Source organism: Vespa velutina, chromosome 7 (assembly GCF_912470025.1).
Source record: "Vespa velutina chromosome 7, iVesVel2.1, whole genome shotgun sequence".
Taxonomy (NCBI): domain Eukaryota; kingdom Metazoa; phylum Arthropoda; class Insecta; order Hymenoptera; family Vespidae; genus Vespa; species Vespa velutina.
In genome coordinates this window covers 4,555,028-4,576,890 of record NC_062194.1, presented here as the reverse complement: position 1 = coordinate 4,576,890, position 21,863 = coordinate 4,555,028, and the positions used below count along the sequence as shown (strand labels likewise).

The following is a 21,863-nucleotide window of genomic DNA, read 5'->3' as shown; positions in this document are numbered from 1 at the left end:
TATCCTTTTATATATTATTTTTGATTCTTTTTTATTGGTTTAAAGTACGATTACTCGTCTTACTCGATATCGTACTACCATTCATTAACTATCTTTAATTACATAGTTCATTGCTTCCTTCTAATAGGTCATTGCTTTAACACCGGTTTTCTTCCGGTAAAAAAAAAAAAGAAAAAAAGAAGAAAAGAAAAATCAAAGGAATTATTCATTATTTCGGCATTGTTTATGAAAACAATATCAATAATGATATAATAAAAATTTCAATAATTTCGTCATCATATTTTTTTTTTTTTTTTTTTTTTTTTTTTTAATTTGTAATTTGTAACACAAAAAAGATTACTTCTAAACACACAAAATAATAATTATATATCATTCACTTATTAATTAATTAAATTCTTTTCAATTAAAGATAATAACAATTTGATATCTATCATCAATATGATCAAACTTAATATTTAAACTTAATATTCAAAAAAATTTAAACAACAATGTTATAATTGTTATAATTGAAAACTATATATATATATATATATATATATATATATATATATATACATTTATTTTTTTATATCGATACTATTTGTTATCGATATTAAAAATATATCGAAATCGGCAATTATTCACGATTTGCTTCACGATCGATCGAATTCATTGTCGAAGAAGACACTGTGACTTTTTACTCTGATATTAATGGAATGGAGTTAAACTCGAGGGGGGTCTTCTCAACCAAAGAGAGAGAGAAAGAGAAAGAGAAAGAGAGAAAGAGAGAGAGAGGTAGAGAGACAGAGACAGAGAGAGAGAGAAAAAAGAGGAAGAGAGAGAGATGATCGAAGGGGTAGGGGGTCCATAGATATAAAGGAGAGAGCCCCGTACTCTGGGGGCCCAGTACCGTTCAAAGATGCAGACTGCCGGGATGCTGCGTGGTACCAGGGCCATCTACTTTCTCGTACTACTCGTGCCTCTCGTTGATCATGCTCGTGAGTAAAAGGATATAAATCCCTTGTGAGAATCAGTGACGTGAAGTGAGAATCGTGCTCGAGCAACCTTCTTTTGTGATTTTCGCGAATAAATTATTTGTTCTTGCTTCCTGACGAGAATAAAGAAAAAGGAAAAGAAAAAAAAAAAAAAAGAAAAAGAAAAATAAATAAATAAAATAAAATAAAATAAAATAATACAAATGAAATATCTATCTAGTTTTAAGAAGAATCGTGTGTTGGTTCTTCGTTCTGGAATGGAGTATTATTTGATTTTAATCAATTTTGTTTGTGTCTTATTTAACTTTATTCGATAAATCATCGTTTCTTTTTATACAAACACGCAATTTCTATATTCATTTAATAAAAGTCAATATTGTTAAATAGTTTTTATGAAATATAATTCGATTAAGAATTTCTCTATGTTTCTATAGGAGACAAATTGTGAAATTATAAGATTTCCATAAATTTACATTTATATCGTTTATAGGAAGATTGGCAAAGTGATAGATAAAATAATTCGAGTTTCGAAAAATCTTTAAAACGGAACTGCGTAGATATTCATTATTTTTTTTTTTCTCCGTCAACGTTTCTATATCTACGCGTGCATAATCGTTTTGTAAATAAAAGAAAAAAAAAAAAAAAAAAAAAAAAAAAAACGTAGACTTATCGTATACGTTATTCAAGTTATGTCAATTATCGTGTTTTCATTTGCAAAGTGTTATTCAAGAAATTTAATAATTTATTTAATACGTAGTAACGCTTCAAATTCATTGTAACAAATGTTATTGTAGTAATTATATAATTATGATTTTAATCAATCTTTCATTCATATTCTTTCTATTGCTAAAATCAATGATTCGATATTTACATAGTTAGATAATTTTCAATTATACATTCTCTATCTTCGTAGATTCCTATCCTTATCAAATATTGCCAAGCATGCCCGGTTACATACCTGTATACATAAGAAATGGAGATCAACCATTGGAGGAAATAAATCCTGCCCTGGCTGAAGCATTCCACGAACACTCGAGCTTATCCAAGGTATCGACTTTGCTGGAATATTATGGAACAAGAACTATAAAGCGACAACTAAAATCGTTTAACAAGAAAATTCGATAAAAAAGTAGGCCCGAATCTAATTATTTTCTTAAACTATTTGATATTTCTGATAAATTTCTATTTGTTTTTTTTTTCCTTTTCTTTTCTCAAGATAACACAATTAAGTAATTTATTATTCATAAGTATTGTCTTACTCTTAGTAATAATAATTCTCATTCAATTGATAATTCAATTGAAAAAAAAAAAAAGATCTTATAAATATTTCATTTAATCATTAATTCATAAATGGTCCACGATAATTAAATAATTTTTTTACTTTAAGTTCGCATGAAATAGATTGAAATATAGATTAGATTATTTAATTTGAAGCAGAGTATTCGATTGGATCGCAACTATGGCCAGCTTGAGCCAACTAAAGAGAGCAGAACCAACTTGGTGGTGGACGATTCGAGAAAAATATATTATCCTGCCCACGCTAGAGAATCCGGAAATTCAATAGCCGGGAATGAAAGGCGTGACGAGGAAGAAACACACGTCGGAAAGAGTCCTGGTCTTGTGCAAGTACCAAAACTCGTTTCCCTTTATGAATTACATGAAAAGTTAAAAAAGACGCAGGAGGATCCATTGAAAACTGATTTCAATTTAAGGGAGTCTCTGGCCAAAGTAATTTCATATAATACTTAATAATTATTAATATTCACAAAAACATTTGAATAGAATCTTTAACAATTTCGTCATCGTGTTGTCGTATTGAAATAATTAAAAAAAAAAAAAAAAAAAAAAATTACGTTTTATAACGAGCCAATAATATGAGAAAGATTTGAAAATTTAATTTAGTTTCTTTCGAAAATTTCAAAAATCAAATTTCACTAGTGAACAAAACGTGACAAATTGGCTTGTCACATATTCAATGCATACAAATATTCTTAGAACAAATTCTTCCTCTCTTAGAGAATTCTTATAGTGTGTCCTTTTCATTTACACTTGTATATATCAATGGCTCTAATGTAGTTCAATTTGATCTTTGATATTCAAAATGATCTTGACGTTGAATGCATTAAGGGATTCGTTGGATGAGTCATTATACTTATAATGTAATCCTTACAATTAAAAATAAAGATTACCATACGCGATGTTTTCACTTAGACAGATGACGAATAAATACTACGACGTTTCTCCGTGAAATGACCATTAATTATTTCTATACGTCGAATCTACGATTGATTTACGTTATGCGTATATCGTACGTATACCCATAAATATCAATAGATTCTTATCTGTTCGTACACTTGTTGATTGAAAAGATAAAAAAAGCATAGTCAATGTCACGTATTTTTGTATCTCGATAATTTCTCTTATTCGCGTAATATCAGAAAAGAATGAAACAGCTTGAAAGATTTTATTCGTTGATTTAACGGTGAATCAACATATCATAGTCGTAAATCATCCTAATCAATAATGAATCGGTCCAATTACGTACGATATCGTCTAACATATAATTGAACATGAATGCGCGTTCGAGAGATGTCGATGATGTAACATATTTAAAAAAAAATCCAAAAATCTAATTGACATATTTGACGAATAATCACGCCTAAATTATCATAACAAATAATCTCACATTCTTTATCTTTTTTCTTTCAACGATTTGAAAAAGTTGTATCTCTCTTTTTTCTTTCTTTTTTTTTTCTTTTTCTTTTCTTTTTTCTTTTTTTTTTTGTTTTGTTTAATAGTTCAGCCCGATCTTATCGACAGAGAAAAAAGAAGAAGATCCAGGGAAATTATCGCAGGAGATCGATAAAGAGGAAATGAAACCAAACGATTTGTATGATCCTAATCCAAATTATCCTGAGCTACCTGCTGAGATCGGGCACAATCGTGATACTCCGCAGGACTTCGTGTCTGTGATAGGACTAGAAGCACTGACCGAGCAACCGAACGTTCGCCAATACAAGGATCTCTCGCATCTTACGGACGAGAAAAACGCGGTCGACGATAAAAACAAGAAGGAGGAGGAACCGGTTAAGGAGCAACGTCCTTCGAATATTTTGTCGAACGTGGAGAAACTTTCGCCGATCGCACCACCGGAAGCTTACGCGAGCCAAAAGTCTGACGAGAAAACAGAAAGCAAAATTGAAAGTATAACAGGAACAACATCATCTACGGAACAGCCGACATCTTTTCTTTATAAAGATTTATCTCATCTCTCCAATAATCAAAAAATAATTGATTCCTCCGATAAGATGGAAGAGAAATTGAAAAAGGAAGAGGAAACATTATCGGACACCGCAAATGATACAGGTACTTATTTCAAAGTATAATTATTCAATATTAATAATTTATAAGGATTAGAAAATTTTATATAAAATAATTTATGTTTATATATATATATATATATATATATATGTGTGTGTGTACATATATATTGTCACGATTAATAACTATATATTATAATAATAATTTAAATTAAAATTCAAATTTATTCATTAAATCTATTTAAATTCAACAATTCTATTAATGAAATAATTTAATCGAATCTATACACGATATTTAAAATATTACATCATTTAATTAATATAAATTGTTTCTCTCTCTCTCTCTCTCTTTCTCTCTCTCTCTCTCTCTCTATTAGTAATAAAAATAACAACGAAAGAAGGGAATCCAACAAACGTTTTTAAACTTTCGCCAATCGCTCCACCAGAGGCATATGAGTCAGAAGAGAAATCAATGAAGGACAAAGTCGAAGAGAAAACTATTGATACGTCACTTGTTCATTTACCGATTCAACAGCCAATAGTTCATCTTTACAAAGATCTTTCTCATCTCGTAGACGATCAAGTAGAAGCGACTAATGAAAAAGAAAATAAAGAAGCACCGATAAAGTTGGAATCTCCATTGAAAGTTCCAACTAACGTTTTCAAACTTTCACCAATTGCACCACCAGAAGAATATACGAAGAAAGAAGATCAAGAAGGTGTTTCTAGTTCAATACTCATGCGAGAAATCGTTCAGGATGATAAGAAAATAGATCTCACTGAACGTAACGACGATGTATTGACGTAATCTCAAAGGAAATGAGATTATTATAATACTTTCGTCTCATTGACTGAGAATTCCTTTATCGATCATATTTGATATCTCGGCGATCATTTATTAGGGATTCTCTCGTTTTACGATTTTAAAATGTAGGATAACATTTACGTAGAAAGAAAATTGGATCTTCTTTTTCTTAATTAAGAAAGAGACGATAATAACTACGTAATGTTGATCCTTTATGATATATGTATTTCGCTCGATTAACGTTGTCGTTTTGACTTTTATTCAAACTTATAAAAAAGCACGAAGAGAATATTGTAAATTTTTGAAAGATGATTGATCTTCGATCTCTCTTTCTCTCTCTCGCATGTCGATAACGTTGGTTTGAGCGGATGAATAGAGGGAATTTTGAAACTTGATTCATAATAAAACTTTTAAAGACTTCAGCTTCAATTTCTTTTAAATTGCCTGTTATCCGCAATAATAAAAATATTTTCATTAACTTTAACACAAAGAAGATTGAAATATTTTAATAACATTAATAATTCTCTTGACAATTATTCACACGTATGATTCAAAGCTTTTATTTATTCTTTAAACTCGATAAGGATATATAAATGCAAAAGTAAATCTATAAATGAATGAATTGTCTTATCGAAAAAGACACGAGATAATAAAAAACACAACATGCATAGACACACACACACGCATATTTTAATACGAGATTTTATTGATACAATAGACACGAAGATATATATCTTATTACCTTAAGAAAGTATTCACTTTTTGTTATCTCCATATTATGACTTTTTTCGTATCCTATAATTATCCTCGCCATTTTTTAAAACAAGCGTGACCGGAAGCTTTTTGGTGTGAACGGTTTTCGAGGATGGCTTCGAGGCAGCTGTAATCAAATGCTGTGACGTTTCCTCGTCGACTTTTATATCAAAGTAAGATCTACGATCGTCGAAAAATCTTTCACTGGTAAGAACAAAAATCTTGTCGTGAAGTCGACAAGCATAAGCCGGTAATTTTTTTCCAACTTCCGGCACGTAAATATCTTGAACAATGTTGCAACGACAATTGCCTGATGTCTGATCAGTGTATAATCCAGATTCGTGTTCCTTTTTTGTCTCAAAATTCGATTGATACTTTTGATTCTTCTTTATGGATGATTTTTTCCAATTTCTCAAATCACGATCATCGTCGACTTGAATTTTTGCTATTCTTGACAAAAGTGATACAAGACAATGACGTTTATCCTTTACACTTGAACACAAATCAGTTTGCGTGTTCATACTGAAATTCTTCGACGAGTGATTACTCGGTGAATCGTCATTGATCGAAGAACGTGAGATAACTTCCAATGATTTATTTGTATCTTCCTCTTCTTTAGTCGTTAATTCCATCCTTTGATCTTTTTTTTCGATCAATTTACTACTGATATTAAAGACGAGGCACGTCAACGTGACGAATAAAATAAAGCGATACATAATGTTGTAGCACAATTAATTGAATATAATTCTATATTAATTTCATAAAATATATCAATATATCAGTTTTTTCAATGTTTCTTCCAGAAACTGGAGAAGATTGAGAACGTCGTTGTAATGCCTTGCTGGAAGAGAATCTACTGAAACCGAGAAAAAAGAAAAACAAAAAAGATATGAGTGTTGGTATCTACGAACTCGTGCAAGGTGTTAGAGTATGTTACGGGCAGAGATTAGAAGATGTTCTGCTTTATAAATGCCCTTTATGTTCAAGGACCTTATCTCCTGTTTAGACATTTCTCAATTCCGTTTAGTCTATCTCTATCTGCTCGTCTTCTTGACTTTTTCAACGATATCAAACGAGATTTTACTCGACTTTGAACCAATGTGTGGTTTAATCGATACCTAATGCAACCATTGATTACAACTCATAGATTATTTTATTTGAAATTTACAATGTCGAAAAATATTTAATATAAAATAAAATGATTCTAATTTTAATTATCAATTGATCGTTACAGGACATTTTGTTGGTTTTTTTTTCTTTTTTTTTTTTTTTTTTTCATTTTTGTAACATATTACTCCGTATGTGTATTTTGTAAAATTACAATTGCCTATAGTAACATAGAGAAGAATTTAATTTCAACAACGTACGAGTGTGTTTCTTTTCTCTTTCTTTTTTTTTTTTTTACAAATGTATAAAAAGACGAGTAAATATATAATAAACGAGTGTGTCAATTAATACGAAATTAAAATAACGACGAATGCGTTCGACGAATTAATAAAATTTATTTTTTTTTCCCTAGCTACTTGTTTGTTATCTCTTCGTATGGTGCGTGCATTAAAAAAAAAAAAAAAAAAAAAAAAAAGAAATTTGAATGAAAAATATTTATTCGATGAATGAATCGGCTTACAATGAAAATCTTAAGAGAAACTGAAGACGCGTAAATGTGTTAGATTTTCTGAAAGAAAAATAAAAAGATTGTAAAACAAATTCTATGATTTGAAGAACTCTAATTTTCTTACATACGTTAACGCAATAGTTTCTACAAAACTTTACTGATTCACAGCGATCGAGTCGTTGACATTTACGTGGAACATGCGCATGCGCGTTGTGATGTCAACAATTCTTAGCTCGGCGCGAGTAACACGTTCTGTGAAATATCGCACATGTAACGATCGAAGAATGAATTACTTTTTTTCGATATTAAGTGACAGTGATTACGTCGACTTTTGATAATATTTCATTATCTACAAGATAATAATACCTTGTAACGTAGAGATTTGCATAAAACAAGCGATTCTTTTATAATCAATGATTTGACTAACCTACAATATATTTTTTTATTGGTTTTTCCTTTTAAAATTTCATCATTCTAAATGTATTACAATCAAAAATAATTCTTTACTCGTATAAAAGTGAATCGATTACGATTAACGAATGTGTGAAGTTTAACATAACCTAAAACAGGTTATACTATAATCTGTTTCTGTTGTTATACAAACTTTTAATAAATTAGGGATTGTTGTGAAATAAAGAAAAATGGCTGGCCAACAGCATCCCTTCCCATCTGGATTTCCAAATGTGCAACAATCTGCAATGCGAACACAATTTGGAGGAGGACAAATGGTTTCTGGTTTGATGGGACCTCAACAAGGTGGTAAATATTTTACAATGAGATTGCAAATTAATAAAAGGTAGAAATATACAAAAATTATAGAATAGTATTAAATATGGCAATATAATCATCTTAGGTATAGTGAGTCCACAACAATTTGGAGTAGGTGTTGGCGTTGGAGTTGGAGTTGGAGGAGTAGGTTCTAATGCTATGGGAATGCCAAATGCTCAACAAGTTTTGGCCCAGCAACAACAACAACAACAATCAGTTGCCATGCAGCAACAAATGCAACAGATGCAACAACAACAATTGCAATTACAGCAACAACAGCAAGCAGCTCTTGTACAACAAAGTAATCAGACTAGTAATCAAGCTACTACGCCACAAACACCTGTCCCACCTACACAACCTCCTCCTCAACAGCAGCAGAACAAAGATTTTAATACTGCCAGCTTATGTAGATTTGGACAAGAGACTGTACAAGATATTGTAAGTCGTACTTTAGATGTTTTCCAAACGCTGAAAGTACTGCAACCACCAAATGGTAAGTTTTTATTTAAATTCAATATAAATTAATGATATGAGATTTTTTATATTAAACTATGTTTGATCCTCGAGGCACACCACAAGGAGCTAGCGTAGCCAATGATAAAAAGACTAAAGTGCAAGAACAGTTACGAATGTTAAAATTATTATTCAAACGTTTAAGATTAATCTATGAAAAATGCAATGAAAATTGCCAACTTCAAGGAATGGAATATACACACATTGAAAGTCTGATACCATTGAAAGAAGAGTGGGATATGAAATCTGATGAGAAAAAAACATCAGAAGCATATAGATTAGCATATGAAGAAAGTAAAGAGATCACAGAGGTTAGTAAAATATTCATAAAATTTTAATACATATTGAACTATAGATTATAATAAATTATCTTATAATTTCCAGCAAGTTGTGTTAAAAAATAGGCACCTTAAGGAAATCATTGATCATTTAAGACGTATCATTTCAGAAATAAATACTATGCTAAATATGCGTAGATCTTAGATCACGAAATGTATATACTTATTTAAGTTACAATAGATTACTACTATATGATAAAAAAATACTTATATCATAATTAATATAAGAATGCGAACAGAAATGTGTGATTTACCTACCTCTTAGAATAATTTTATTATTGATTGCTTGTAATGTCATTAACATTCATGGAGATTATGTCGTTCACTCTGAGAATAGCTTCTGGGATTATTCCAAGTGGTGTCTCCAAATTCCTCACAAATAATTCCAGGCAATCAATGTCGGAACCACGAAATTCACCAGCAACGTGTGAATTTTCATATAAACTAAATTTTGTCTTTTTACCTGTAAGACAAAGAAAATATGACAAAATAACAGAAGAATTTTCAGAACAATGTGTTCAAACAAATCACATAGATACTAGTCTATATATATAATCCTAGGTATTATATTTCACTTATAGATATATAAAATCATTGAAATTTCTTAAAAAAATTATTTGAATTTTCTCCTATCGCGCATTATATAAGTTAAACAAAAATGGAGTCTCTTTATTGGCGCCATATTCAAGTATTACTTCGAATAGAAATAGGTTACAATATTATTTATTGTCTCGATTTATTGTAAAAATAGAATATTTATTCGAAAAATACAATCGATCTTAACGTTATTGTTGTTATTATGATTAAATGAAAATATATATAAACTGATGAAAAACCGAGAAAACTTACCGACAATACCAGTTATCACACGTAGAAAACGTTCTCGTAAGAATGCACGCGCTTCTTGTTTCTCTGATGTCGAAAAGTCTAATTCTACATTTTTTTCATTACTTTCATCATTCTGTTCTTCCTTTTCAATCATTTTTTGTAACAAAATATTTTGACGATTCAACACCAGATCTTCACTTATGGCGGAGGAAAAAGTGAGGGAATCGTTCGGCTATTACATTTTGCGCGCGCATCTTTCATCTGTGCGCGCTAAATTTAAATCTACAATATGATAGCATACGCGCTACGAGATCTTTTATTAATAATTTTATTCGATACAAGTTTGAGCTTTTTTTATAAAATTATAAATACATAATATAATTTGTATTTTCGATGGCATACAATCATACATTTGTTTTATATCGATAAATATAAATTCGGAGAGTTTTTAATTAATATCAAAATAATTATGTTATTAGGAAGTGACCGTCTATAGCCCACATTTTATAATAGGGAAGCTTCTAGAGTCACGCTATTATCTTATTTATTCCGATATCTAGGAAACACACTTTCTCGAACATGAGGGTAACCCGCAGATTTTAAAGTTGGTCTAGTGAACCACTCGAGTTTCTCTTCACTTTTGAATCGATCACAGCAAAGCGAGGATGAGCTCCTTAATCGTTCTATTTTCAATCGTCATTCTTTGCAGTAGAGGTAAGAAATAGAACAAACAAACAAAAATATTTTATAATAATTCGTAAAACGTTTAAATTAAATTAATATTTTATTGGCGAATTTTTGTAGGAGTGAATAGCGATGACGTCACGAAGGCGCTCAAACCCGAAAATACGATGATTTTAAAAAATAATGACAGTCATTCGTTGGCAAAGGAAATATCATGGTCAAGTCTGTTATCGAAACGATTGGAATCAATGAATATCAAAAATACGGAAAAGCATGAAAACGATAAAATAAATACTATGGAAATGTTTAACAAGCGGAAGTCGAAATTCTTAGGAAGTTTAGCTTTTCTAGCCGGACTTGGTTTTGGTGGACTCGCTGGTGCTGCTTCATCAACTGTGAAAGCCTATGCAAAGCTTCCTCAAGCCTCAATAGCCATGAATTTTCTTCCTTCGAAACAAGGGTCTTATTTAGCCGCTTATTACGATCCTTATCCTTTTGTACCTCATCCTTATCTATACCATACTCCTTTGGGATTCTATCCTTTTCTTGATCCTTTAAAATTACAATCTCTCATTAGTGGATCGTCTCAACAAAATGGGGCCGATCGTCCGGATCAAATAATTACTGTGCTCGGCGACAAGCGACCATCTGATTCTGATGATAGCGAGGAGGAGGAATATATAGTGGAAAAAAAGAAAACAGATAAATCAAAATCTTCAAGTCGTTTCGAAAATCGCGTCGAAAGTGCGGAATCTCTTATTAGTAGCAGTGTCAATAGAAAAACAGAAGGAGAGGTAAGAATTTAACAAATATCATATTGAAACCAGAACGATGAATCACATGACATACATTTCAATGTCTTTCTATTTATCCGTCTTTACACTTTTATACGTAGATAATTATCTTACCGTTCGGATAATCTACGATAGATCTTTTACGATTGTTCATTGAGATCGCAGTTTACGATCTTTCCGTATTTCTTTTCTATCGGCAATTTCGATTCCGTTACTATTATTCTTATCTCTGTGAAATAATAAGTTCCACTTTGTCATTTTTACAGATGATGAACAAAATTGTTACGTGTGAAACACAAAAGAAATCCGAGGAAAAAGCACATAATGTATCGAACGAGGATACTACGGTGTACGATTTCGAAGATCTTCAAGAAGATGCCGATAATTCGAGAGCGACCACAAACAGAAGAAAAACTAAAGTCAACAATTCAACGACTTCCAGGCCAAACAGTGATATTACTACAATATCTGATTCTACATCTCAATCTACCACTATCAACGTAACCATGACAAATTCAACGACGATGAAAAATAATACAACATTTTCGCCATTTTTTGGTTATTACGATGGTAATCCACAAAACATAGATAATATTGATCTCACTTCTGATATGCTACCACCCGTTTATCAGGAACATAATCCAATCAATTATCATTTACCTTACGAAAGACCTGCCAATTTTTATCCCGATGAAAGATACAATTTTTATTCAAATTCCTTTCCTAATTCATATCCTTCCGGGCCATTTTTCTCCGAACATCTATCAGATTATTCGAGTAACGATTTCGATCGATATGTATACCCGTCTGATAATAATTCTCCGCCATATGTCAATCAGTTCAAACCTGTAAAGTATAATTAATTTCATCTATATATGTATATATATATATACATACATACACAGATCTAGCAGAATGTTCATCTTATCATTGAGAATATTATACCGCCGAATGAATGTTCAGTTTTAGTTTTTAAAAAACATGGTTATGCAGAACAGATTTGTAGAACACATTTTTCATTTTCCCTATGTTAAAGTAAATATTTTTATTTTTAGATCTACTTATTAGTTTTAGGTAATAGCTTAATATATATATATATATATGCATATATACATAAATATATATAAATTTTTATTATTTTTCATATGCGTCTATCTTCTTGGGAGAATGTAAAAAAAAAAATATATATATATACATACTTATATGTATCTATTTTTTCTTTGAAAATTTATAGATAAACAAAAGAAAATTGAAAAAATGGTGTCAAACATTATTCTTCATATTTTGACATTAACGTTTCTATTATTTTAATATTATTTCAATTATCAATATCGTTATGTTATTTAGAATAATTACGTTTAACATTTTACGTCGATAAGAATGTTTCGAATAAAAAATGTTTCAAGAGAAACGTAAGTTTAATAAATACAGATTATATTGTTGGTATTATTTTCTCTTAGAATTGATCGTTAAGGACATATTCTGAAAACATTGTAGAGTTCAAAACGTGTTTAGTATCAGCGACCTCCGTACAGTCATAACTATGAGAATAATTCTCTGTAAGAATTTCGTCTGTCAACAAAGTGAACAGTTCCCGATCGGTCGTATATTCGTCAAACAATATTTCTCTTAAATCAAAATAATATTACATTGCTATCATCAGGTTTTGAAAAGAAAACAGTGCGAAATCTTTTATAAGACGTCATCCAGTTGTGTTTAAAGAATTTCGTTATTATATCGACACGTATGTATGTATCAACATCTTTTAATCTGAATTTTTTATCGAGTAAATAATTATGAATGTTAAAAGTTTGATAAAATTTTTTTATACCAATCTATATCATAATAAAATGAAACTATAACAAGAAATATATATATATATATTTCTATATATATATATTTCTATATATATATATATATTTCTATATATATATATATATATATATATATATATATATATATATATATGTATATGTGCGTGTGACATTGACTATTAGCGTTAATGTATTTAAAGAAGAACGTTTAAACGATATCGAGAAGATATTAACTTTATAAGTAAATCCACGTAATTACGTTAATATAGATATTTAAAGAAAAATGTTTAGAAGATTTCGAGAAGACTTTAATTTTACAAAAGAATCAACATACTAATCGTGACTTTAAATTTATTAAATTATCTCTCTTCTCGTGAATTCGCATTAACTGTATCATTATCATCATTTTTATCATTCGAACGAAAATATGTACGAACGTGTATGTATATTTATAACTATTCGACATGATTACATTTTGACGATAGATACTTATAACCCCGATAGAGAAAGAGATAAGAGAATCGCGTTTTTACAGCCGCTCTTAGGTGACATTTCACGGGACTTTATTTGCACAATTGTTTGGACATTCGTGCGTGATCATATGGACGCAGAAAATCCTTGAAACTGTAACACAAATAATTTGTCACGGAATCGAGTAGCGGTTATATAGATATAATATGTTTTACTACATATACATATGTATATACGATATGTTAAAGAGAATTGAATGATTTTAAAGAACAAGTAGATTAGAAATGATATTTTTTACGTTTTTTCTTTTCTTTTCTTTTCTTTCTTTTCTTTCTTTTATTTCCTTTTTCTTTTATTTTTTTTTTTTTTTTTGATAATGCAATTCACTCAGTATCACTCGTAGTAAAAACATAGGCAATCCATTTGTTTATTTTATTTTATCATATGAACACAAGGATGCTAATCAATTGCATTATCAAAATGAAACGATGCGAGTGCACTTCGAACTGCTCCGTTTTTTCTTCTTTTTTTTTTTCTCTCTATTTCTATTTCTATTTCTATTTCTATTTCTATTTCTTAACCGTTTCTTTAGTTTGATAGTAAGATCTTCTTTTTAACACCGTATATATGAGAGAAGAATAATCGGAAATAAATCACGGCTCGTCTCCGCACAGTCTCCGCCTTGTCTCGGATTTAATACACGACTCGCTCTTCCGTCAGTCCATGCCGACCAATTGGACGACTCGCGGCAGCTCCCAACGAAGAAACCTGTTTTATTTTCGGACGAGTTTGGAGGGCCGGGCTTCTCGTCTATTTCGAGAAGGCCGCTGCCGCCACCGTTCTGGTATTGTATCTGCAAAGGCACACGAGTACATTGCGAATTTTCACTCACGATCCTCAATCGATTTTTTTATTATTTTTCTTTCCAAACTTTTTTCATTTAATATCGTTTCGAACATTTTTAGAATTTTTCTATTCCATTATTTTCTCATTATACCGATTTCTACGATAATTATTAATCAAATTTTATATATATATATATATATATATATATATATATATATATATAAATTAATATTCCGAGGAGAGAATTATTTTTAATTGTATGCAATTGAATTTTTACTTATCTCAAAACACAATATTTCTTTTTTTTTTCCTTGTCATTATTACATAACCATAGTCATCATCATCATCGTTACACGTTATTACGCTTGTAATATTAATTCATAAGCATCGCATTTTAATAAACATATATTAATTTAAACATGATAAAATTTGATATTGATATCTATTTAACAAATAAGAAAAATATCTCTTGTTTATATTAATAAATACTCATTAAAAGTAGCCGATTTTATTCTGTAATAGATTATGATAATTCACGTTTTTTTCGATAACAATGCGACAAAGATAAAGTTTGCCACGTGCTAAAAGTCTTAACATATAGATATACATATAAAACACACAGGATGGATCGAACAGCTCCGGTGAACGCGGAATCGCGTGCACGATTATGCAACAACGCGTAGCATAGGAAACGATCAACTTCCTTTACGGAAGTGGTAAGCACTTTTTGGTGCAGCTGATACTATCAGCTGATTTCGCGCCGACGGGCTTAACGAACGACGTTCCTTTTTGAACGAGTTATCATAAATCATTGTCCTAGAAAGACGACGAATTGTATTTCCGTAACTCTGTATTTTTTTTTTTTCCATTAATAATTGATATAACTATCATTTTTATTATAATTCGCGACGATAATTTTTTTTTCTTTTTCTTCTTTTCTTTTTTTTTTTTTTCCATTGCCGATCGCACATTTTATATTTGCTAATTAATCTGCCGTTTTGACAGATCAAAAAAAAAAAAAAAAAAAAAAAAAAAAAAAATCAGAAACCAAAACGTACAAATATACGATTGATATATTTTCAACGTCCCATCGACAAATTTGTTCCCATCGTATATTAACGTATATAACGTAAATAATTAATTAAAAATAAGGAATCATTTTTTACAGAAAACATAGAATCACGTATCTCACTCGAAAGAAGAATATTTAACCGCGTTATTATCCTTCAAGCTTTCAACGTATGTCTATTCATCCCTATATCTCTCTTTCTTTTCTCTCTTACTTATCAACAGGCACGCCAAAGGCGTGAATTTGCCTATCCACGATATACTTGCAGTCTTCGTAAAGAATTCCAATGATCGAGTCTATCGATCGAGGAAAATCAGCGGTACTTTGTCGGCACGCCTCGAGGATACCTAAGATATATCGAATTAGATCTGGTCTCTTTAAATCTAAATATACGTCGAGTGTCAGGGTTGAACGCCCTGGGCTTTCCGGTTCTTGGCTCATATACTGTGCTTCTCTCTCTCTCTCTCTCTCTCCTTCTCTCTCTCTCTCTCTCTCTCTCTCTTTTTTCTTCCTTTCTTCTTTTTCCATTTTTTTGGTTTTCTTTTTTTTTTCTTTTTTTTTTTTTTTTTACGAACTCTTACACCACCTCGTCTTCTTCTTCTGATGTCTCCGCGTCTTTTCCATTTTCTTCTCTTTCTTTTTATCATGTAGCTTCTTCTCTCTTTCTCCCTCATGTTCCACCATTTTTCAAAGCGAAACCTAATAGCCCTGTATCCTCTAGGACACTTCAGGACTATTTCCTGCGAGTACACGTTGGACGAGCCGGACGGGAAACCGCAAATATAAAGCCCCTTACGGTATTCCAATAACATTATATGTATGCGTTATTGCTACATATATACATATATGTATAAACATATGCTTATTTTATAAGTTTATACATCACTTAGATTTCAATAGCAGGAAACGTTTCAATTTTTATTTAAATAGATTGAATATGCTAGTGTATGAATTTCCGGCCGGTTAGAATCTAGTGCAACGGTTAACTGGTACAAGGTTTATCTTGAAATCCTTTTGTTAAAATGGTTTTATCAATGAATGTAGAAAGACGTGTGTATATATATATATATATGTATATAGACGTAGGACAATATAATAATAATAGTAATAATAGGGATAATATTTTTGTGATAAATATATTTATTAATTTCTACTTATTCAATGACATCAGTGAATAAATTATTTATATAATTGTTAATTATAATGAATAATTGAAGAAACGAATAAATGATTATGTTATGTAGGTGTTATATCATTGTCCATTGCGCAATACTTTGCAAACAATTTTAATATTGGTTCAATTCTGTCCAATCCGTTTTTATAATTAATCATTCGCGTATCTTATATAATCAGATATATATATATATATATATATATATATATATATATATATATATATACATTATTATATACAACTGGAAAGAATATAGGTACATATGTAATATATGTACATACATATGTATAGAAATGTTAGTTTAAACGTTAGCAACCGACTACGAGCGCGATTTTAGAATCACTTTTCGCAACGGATCTTCCCGCGAATCTTCTTCCCTCCTCCTCCCTACCCCTTTCCTTTACCCCATTCTCGCCGGTGGCCGTCTTCTTTGTCGTTCCGCGTTTAGCAGTGAGCAAAGGGTGAGCCTGCCGATCGAGTATGCATCGCCAGGGACGACATTAGCATCGTACGCCAACTGAACGAGAAGAGTTTACAAGAGCTATCAAATACTTTTTCAATATAGTACATAAGTTTTCGTTAATAATGATAAACCTGATAAGTACAGTGCACGATATCATCTTAATTACATTTTCTTATTTATTTATCTGTTTCCATATATATATCTACTATTATATATTTCACTTTATCAATTCTCAAATTAAGGTCACTCTCTCTATCTCTCTCTATCTTTCTCTCTCTCTCTCTCTCTCTCTCTCTCTCTCTCTCCCTCTCTCTCTCTCTCTCTCTCTTTTGCTCACAGACAGTAGGATCGATAAGATAAAAATAAATGATTGTTTTCTCGCTTTTATAAAAAAAAATTGTTAGCTACGTTGGCTTGAATTTTAATGATGTTTGCGTGACATTTTGCACGAATTTTTCAGCGATTTCGAAAATGTTGAAATAGAAAAGAAAAGAAAAAGTAATTAAGAGACAGCCCTGCGGACAGAAGTTTAAGCGTCGGTGCGTGCATCACGCGCGTGCAGTACGCGCGTGCACTGACATAGACAGAGCCGTGCGTGCTCGTGCAAGCGTGCGCGCGCGCGGGCGCCCGCGTGCGTTCACGCGACATGTGCACGGCAAACGGAGAAACGAAACGGTCCGTTTTCTGTGTGGATATGCGTAGACGCAAAGCACGCCCGGCTAAGAACCATGGACTTTGTAGGGTTTGGGGGACGACGGAGGAGAGACAGCTGTGGGGCAGCTGGCAGCGCGTGCCACAAACCTATGGGGTCTCCTTTCTCGACGACGACGACGACGACGACGACGACGACGACGATGACTACGACTACGATGAAGACGATGCAACTATATCATAAGAAAAAGAGAAAGAGAGATAGAGAGAGAGAGAGAGAGAGAGAGAGAGAGAAAAAGAAAGAGATATTTAACACATTGAGTCTCATATCGATCACAGGTTACTCCAATTTGAAAATTTTACTTTTCGAATGTTTTTAAAAGAGAAATAGAGAAAGAAAGAGAGAGAGAGAGAGAGATTCGCAAATATTGTAATATTAATTATATAGCAATTGTTGACGACAAAGTACAGTAGAAAACCGATGACATAATTTATGACATAACATATACTTATGATAGATAGATTATATCAAGTGAAACTAGAATAGAAAAAAAGAAAATAATATATACATATTATATACATATATATGTATAATATGTTTATACATATATATGTATATAACATGTTTATATACATATATATGTGTGTGTGTATATGTGTGTGTGTGTGTGTGTGTGTGTGTGTGTGTGTGTGTGTGTGTGTGTGTGTGTGTGTGTGTGTGTAAATATAAACACATGAATATATATATATATATATATATATATATATAAAATAATTTTTAACATCAAATAAATTCAAAATAATTAAAATATATATTTCATGTCTGTGATACTGAAAAGAAAAATAAAAAATATAATGAAATAGGAAATTAAAGGATTTTAAAAGTAAGCAGGTGAGCACGAAAATGAACGCTCGCGATACTTTTGAGAGAAGAAAGCGAAACGATCGAATCTGATACGCAACGAAGTTATCGACGAGTGATCGTTAATCGTCGAAGCGCAAAATATGATAAAACAATGTACTGCCTTTACAACGAAGATCTTCCTTGTGTTCTGTAAAGATTATTGAAATATGAACAGAGTCGCGAGCGAGAACTCAGTGAATGGAAAGAAAAAAATCGCGCTTCGATGGGCCACAGCAGAAAGCGATGCGATACACACGGAAACTTGCGGAAACTTTCGCTTTTATCGTGACGACGTTACCGTAACGCCAACGACGATGAATCCGTCGTTGTTTCGTTTCCTAACGTACCTACATACATACACATGTACATTCACTCTAGCGTTTCAAAATCTTTAGCTCGACTTTGTACTATTTTTCTTTTCTTTCTTTCTTTTTTTTTTCTTTTTTTTTTCTTTTTTTTTCTTTTTTTTTCTTTTTTTTTCTTTTTTTTTTTTCCTACATAAAATATCGCCACGACCATACGTATTTCTTATTTGACTTGCAAATCATTTAAAAAATTTCACTAATTACCTTCTCTGCTGAATTATTTCATAGCAATGTTCCAGAGCAACTTTATTCTCCGATTATATATTTATTTATCAGTTAACACAAAGCAAAAACTTCTCCATTAATTTCACAACGCAAATCAATTCTTATATTTATCGAATTCTAATAGTATATTTGTTACATCCTATGATATATCGTAACAGATCTTTACGATCACTTTAACGTACCTTAACTTTGTAATTTAATTATTAATTAATACAACATTTTGTTATTCTTATATACAGTAAAACCTGTTTTTATGCGGTGGATAGGGACCGCATAAAAGAAATCGTACAAAAAAATATTCGAAAATTTTATAAATTCTTACATATAATAAACAACTTTGTACGATATACTATCTAAAATTTTTTTATGCGGTGGACAGGGACCGCATCGAAAATACATCAATGATTTATGAAATAGATAAGAGAATGCTTTCAATTAAATTAAATAATTAAATTAGACTTGAAGAAATTGTAAAAATATTTAATTCTTCATTGTACATATACATGGAGAAGTTTTCAAATTATACATTAAATAGTTTGGTGCTACTCGTCGTAATCCAAAACGTGCATCTTCTTATATGATGAATTGGTTCAAAATCGCTTTCGTCGCTTGAAGATAGTATTTCAATTGATTTGTTTTTTGATACCATAAAGTCAGTGATCAGTTTTTGTGACGACGGTCGACTAGTCAATTGCTTGTAAACGTCACGATAGCGAGACATGCATGATCTCAGCTCTTTTTGGAATTTTAAGCGTCTTTCCGTATTGTTATCTATTTTAAGAAAATGCGTTTCCAATTTTTTAGAAATCTGAATCCCTGCATATATCCACGTAATCAGAGTTCGTCCACAACATGTATATGTACATTGATAAGAAATATTAAATTGGTGCTAACGCCTCTAAGATTCATATACCGCATAAAAATAAATCGCACGAAAAAAATTGCACATAAATAAAATCGCACAAAACCAATCGCATAAAAAAGGACCGCACAAAACCAGGTTTTACTGTACTTGATTAGTGTAAATTTTGAAAATGTATTCTTTCTTTTCCCCTTTCTTTTCTTTTTCTTCTTTTTCAAATATTCTTATTATGTATTACCTTATTAATATATATATATATACACACACGCATATATATATATATACATATATTTATATAATATGAGAGAAATATGAAAGAAAAAGTGTGGGAAAAGAGAAGGTATTCCAAAATCAGAATGAATTGAAAATAAGAGAACTAAGCTAAGTATTAATACTTGAAATAGCGATATTTTATAAAACACGAAATACGGCAGAGTTTGTTTGCTACGACGCACTCGAAATCATCCCTACCTTCGTTGTTAGCTCCCCAACTTTTCAAGGTTTATGATCGGTCGTTCGTCGTTTAGAAAACTGTTGAAATATGGAACACGATAAAACTGTAATCCCTTAGTTTGTTTTAACATTCGACATTAGCTCAAGCAAAATTCCACCAGTAACGTGTTCGAACATTATTTATTTCAAGGCTGAAAAGAGCCGATAAATAAACAGAACTTCCTCATTGCCTCTATCCACTGTTCGTAAAGTATCTTATGTATTGAGAAATCTTGAAAAATATGTAATCCGTGAAAATATCAATTTCTACAAAATTAAACGGATTACTTTTATTTTGATCATTAATTTTTTATTTTTTTTTTTCTTTTGTTTTTTTTTTTATAATTAATCTATCGTTTATAAAAATATATATTAACTGGTCGACGATATATCGAATATAATTAGTATATGTCATTGTACATATATGTAACTATTATTAGAAACTTTGAATCTCTGAGAATTAAGATTTTTGATTATGTTTAATTTCATCATTCTGATCATTGTTTTTCGCTCTAAGTAATAATTATATTGCTTATACCGAGAGAAAGAAAGAAAGAAAGAGAGAGAAAGAGAGAGATAAGAGAAAAGTGAAAGAGAGGAAAGAGAAAGAAATAAAAAAAAAAAAAATAAATGAAAAGAAAAAAAAATAAAGAAAAAAAAATAAAGAAAAATAAAGAAAAAAAAAGGAAATGTGTATAAACGCATTGGAATCGGACGCAGCTGGGAAGGTCGGCGGGCTTTTCTCGAAAGGTTTTTCGTTCGTACGAAAGAAAAGAGATCAGCGGGTTCAAAGCCTTCGAGGGAGCGTTTCAGGTTGGCGAACATCTGCCGTCCTCCACGACGATAATAATTCGAACAGCTGATACCTTTCTACCTCGGTACAATTCGGCTTGCCTCGGTTACTCTCGGTAGTTATGAATCTTCCGTGGCGATCGTTCACGGTGCCCTGTTCGTCTTCTTCTTCACGATTTTACTTCGAAGGGTGAAAGAAAAGAAAAGGGAAGACCACCATCTTTCTTCTTTCTCGCTCTATCTATCTATCTCTCTCTCTCTCTCTCTCTCTCTCTCTCTTTCTCCCTCTTTCTCTCTGTCTCTCTCTTTCTCTCTCTCTCTCTCTCTCTCTCTCTCTCACTCT

The 21,863-nt window shown here is 31.2% G+C and overlaps 6 protein-coding genes across 10 annotated transcripts in view; 4 read left to right on the top strand and 2 right to left on the bottom strand.

Moving 5' to 3' along the window:
* The first annotated feature begins 882 nt into the window (after positions 1-882).
* LOC124950793 lies at positions 883-5,521 on the top strand. Of its 3 annotated transcripts, none has more exons than XM_047498101.1 (5): positions 883-977; positions 1,888-2,021; positions 2,412-2,702; positions 3,773-4,340; positions 4,672-5,521. In XM_047498101.1, exons 1-5 carry the CDS (start codon positions 899-901, stop codon positions 5,100-5,102), a joined length of 1,503 nt encoding a protein of 500 aa, XP_047354057.1. In that variant the 5' UTR covers positions 883-898; the 3' UTR covers positions 5,103-5,521. The 3 variants fall into 3 exon arrangements, with proteins under 3 accessions (XP_047354057.1, XP_047354056.1, XP_047354058.1); XM_047498100.1 differs by having other exon boundaries at positions 2,409-2,702; XM_047498102.1 differs by lacking the exon at positions 1,888-2,021 and having other exon boundaries at positions 905-977.
* Positions 5,522-5,783: 262 nt separating this feature from the next.
* LOC124950798 lies at positions 5,784-6,568 on the bottom strand. Its single transcript, XM_047498110.1, has one exon. The coding sequence runs from the start codon at positions 6,566-6,568 to the stop codon at positions 5,876-5,878; it is 693 nt and encodes a 230-aa protein (XP_047354066.1). The 3' UTR covers positions 5,784-5,875.
* On the bottom strand, positions 6,240-10,193 carry LOC124950799 (gem-associated protein 7-like). 2 transcript variants are annotated; one of them, XM_047498112.1, is made up of 3 exons: positions 9,936-10,193; positions 9,345-9,549; positions 6,240-6,708 (listed from the first exon to the last, which is right to left on the bottom strand). In XM_047498112.1, the coding sequence occupies exons 1-2, from the start codon at positions 10,066-10,068 to the stop codon at positions 9,362-9,364; spliced, it is 321 nt and encodes a 106-aa protein (XP_047354068.1). In that variant the 5' UTR covers positions 10,069-10,193; the 3' UTR covers positions 6,240-6,708; positions 9,345-9,361. The 2 variants fall into 2 exon arrangements, with proteins under 2 accessions (XP_047354068.1, XP_047354067.1); XM_047498111.1 differs by having other exon boundaries at positions 6,420-6,705; positions 9,936-10,168.
* Positions 7,669-9,275, top strand: LOC124950796 (mediator of RNA polymerase II transcription subunit 30-like). 2 transcript variants are annotated; one of them, XM_047498105.1, is made up of 4 exons: positions 7,669-8,223; positions 8,321-8,728; positions 8,803-9,059; positions 9,133-9,275. In XM_047498105.1, the coding sequence occupies exons 1-4, from the start codon at positions 8,109-8,111 to the stop codon at positions 9,229-9,231; spliced, it is 879 nt and encodes a 292-aa protein (XP_047354061.1). In that variant the 5' UTR covers positions 7,669-8,108; the 3' UTR covers positions 9,232-9,275. The 2 variants fall into 2 exon arrangements, with proteins under 2 accessions (XP_047354061.1, XP_047354060.1); XM_047498104.1 differs by having other exon boundaries at positions 7,670-8,226.
* Positions 10,194-10,486: 293 nt separating the features above from the next.
* LOC124950795 lies at positions 10,487-12,469 on the top strand. Its single transcript, XM_047498103.1, has 3 exons — positions 10,487-10,628; positions 10,719-11,392; positions 11,659-12,469. The coding sequence occupies exons 1-3, from the start codon at positions 10,580-10,582 to the stop codon at positions 12,253-12,255; spliced, it is 1,320 nt and encodes a 439-aa protein (XP_047354059.1). The 5' UTR covers positions 10,487-10,579; the 3' UTR covers positions 12,256-12,469.
* A 285-nt stretch (positions 12,470-12,754) lies between these two features.
* The window catches only part of LOC124950797 (RNA-binding protein 24-B-like), a 36,422-nt gene continuing 27,313 nt past the window's right edge, over positions 12,755-21,863 (top strand). Inside the window, exon 1 of the mRNA XM_047498108.1 lies at positions 12,755-13,140. The gene's annotated coding sequence lies outside the window, so the exon portion shown is untranslated. The remainder of the gene's footprint in view (positions 13,141-21,863) is intronic.

Bases quoted from the DNA above. Each gene is read 5' to 3' on its own strand.
- LOC124950793 (XM_047498100.1), top strand. From the start codon at position 899: ATGCAGACTGCCGGGATGCTGCGTGGTACCAGGGCCATCTACTTTCTC. The intron at 978-1,887 runs GTGAGTAAAAGG...CTATCTTCGTAG, and splicing joins GCCTCTCGTTGATCATGCTC to ATTCCTATCCTTATCAAATA. The intron at 2,703-3,772 runs GTAATTTCATAT...TTTGTTTAATAG, and splicing joins TAAGGGAGTCTCTGGCCAAA to TTCAGCCCGATCTTATCGAC.
- LOC124950798 (XM_047498110.1), bottom strand. From the start codon at position 6,568: ATGTATCGCTTTATTTTATTCGTCACGTTGACGTGCCTCGTCTTTAAT.
- LOC124950796 (XM_047498104.1), top strand. From the start codon at position 8,109: ATGGCTGGCCAACAGCATCCCTTCCCATCTGGATTTCCAAATGTGCAA. The intron at 8,227-8,320 runs GTAAATATTTTA...TAATCATCTTAG, and splicing joins GATGGGACCTCAACAAGGTG to GTATAGTGAGTCCACAACAA. The intron at 9,060-9,132 runs GTTAGTAAAATA...TATAATTTCCAG, and splicing joins AAAGTAAAGAGATCACAGAG to CAAGTTGTGTTAAAAAATAG.
- LOC124950799 (XM_047498112.1), bottom strand. From the start codon at position 10,068: ATGATTGAAAAGGAAGAACAGAATGATGAAAGTAATGAAAAAAATGTA. The intron at 9,550-9,935 runs GTAAGTTTTCTC...TTTGTCTTACAG, and splicing joins TGTGATAACTGGTATTGTCG to GTAAAAAGACAAAATTTAGT.
- LOC124950795 (XM_047498103.1), top strand. From the start codon at position 10,580: ATGAGCTCCTTAATCGTTCTATTTTCAATCGTCATTCTTTGCAGTAGA. The intron at 10,629-10,718 runs GTAAGAAATAGA...GAATTTTTGTAG, and splicing joins CGTCATTCTTTGCAGTAGAG to GAGTGAATAGCGATGACGTC. The intron at 11,393-11,658 runs GTAAGAATTTAA...TCATTTTTACAG, and splicing joins ATAGAAAAACAGAAGGAGAG to ATGATGAACAAAATTGTTAC.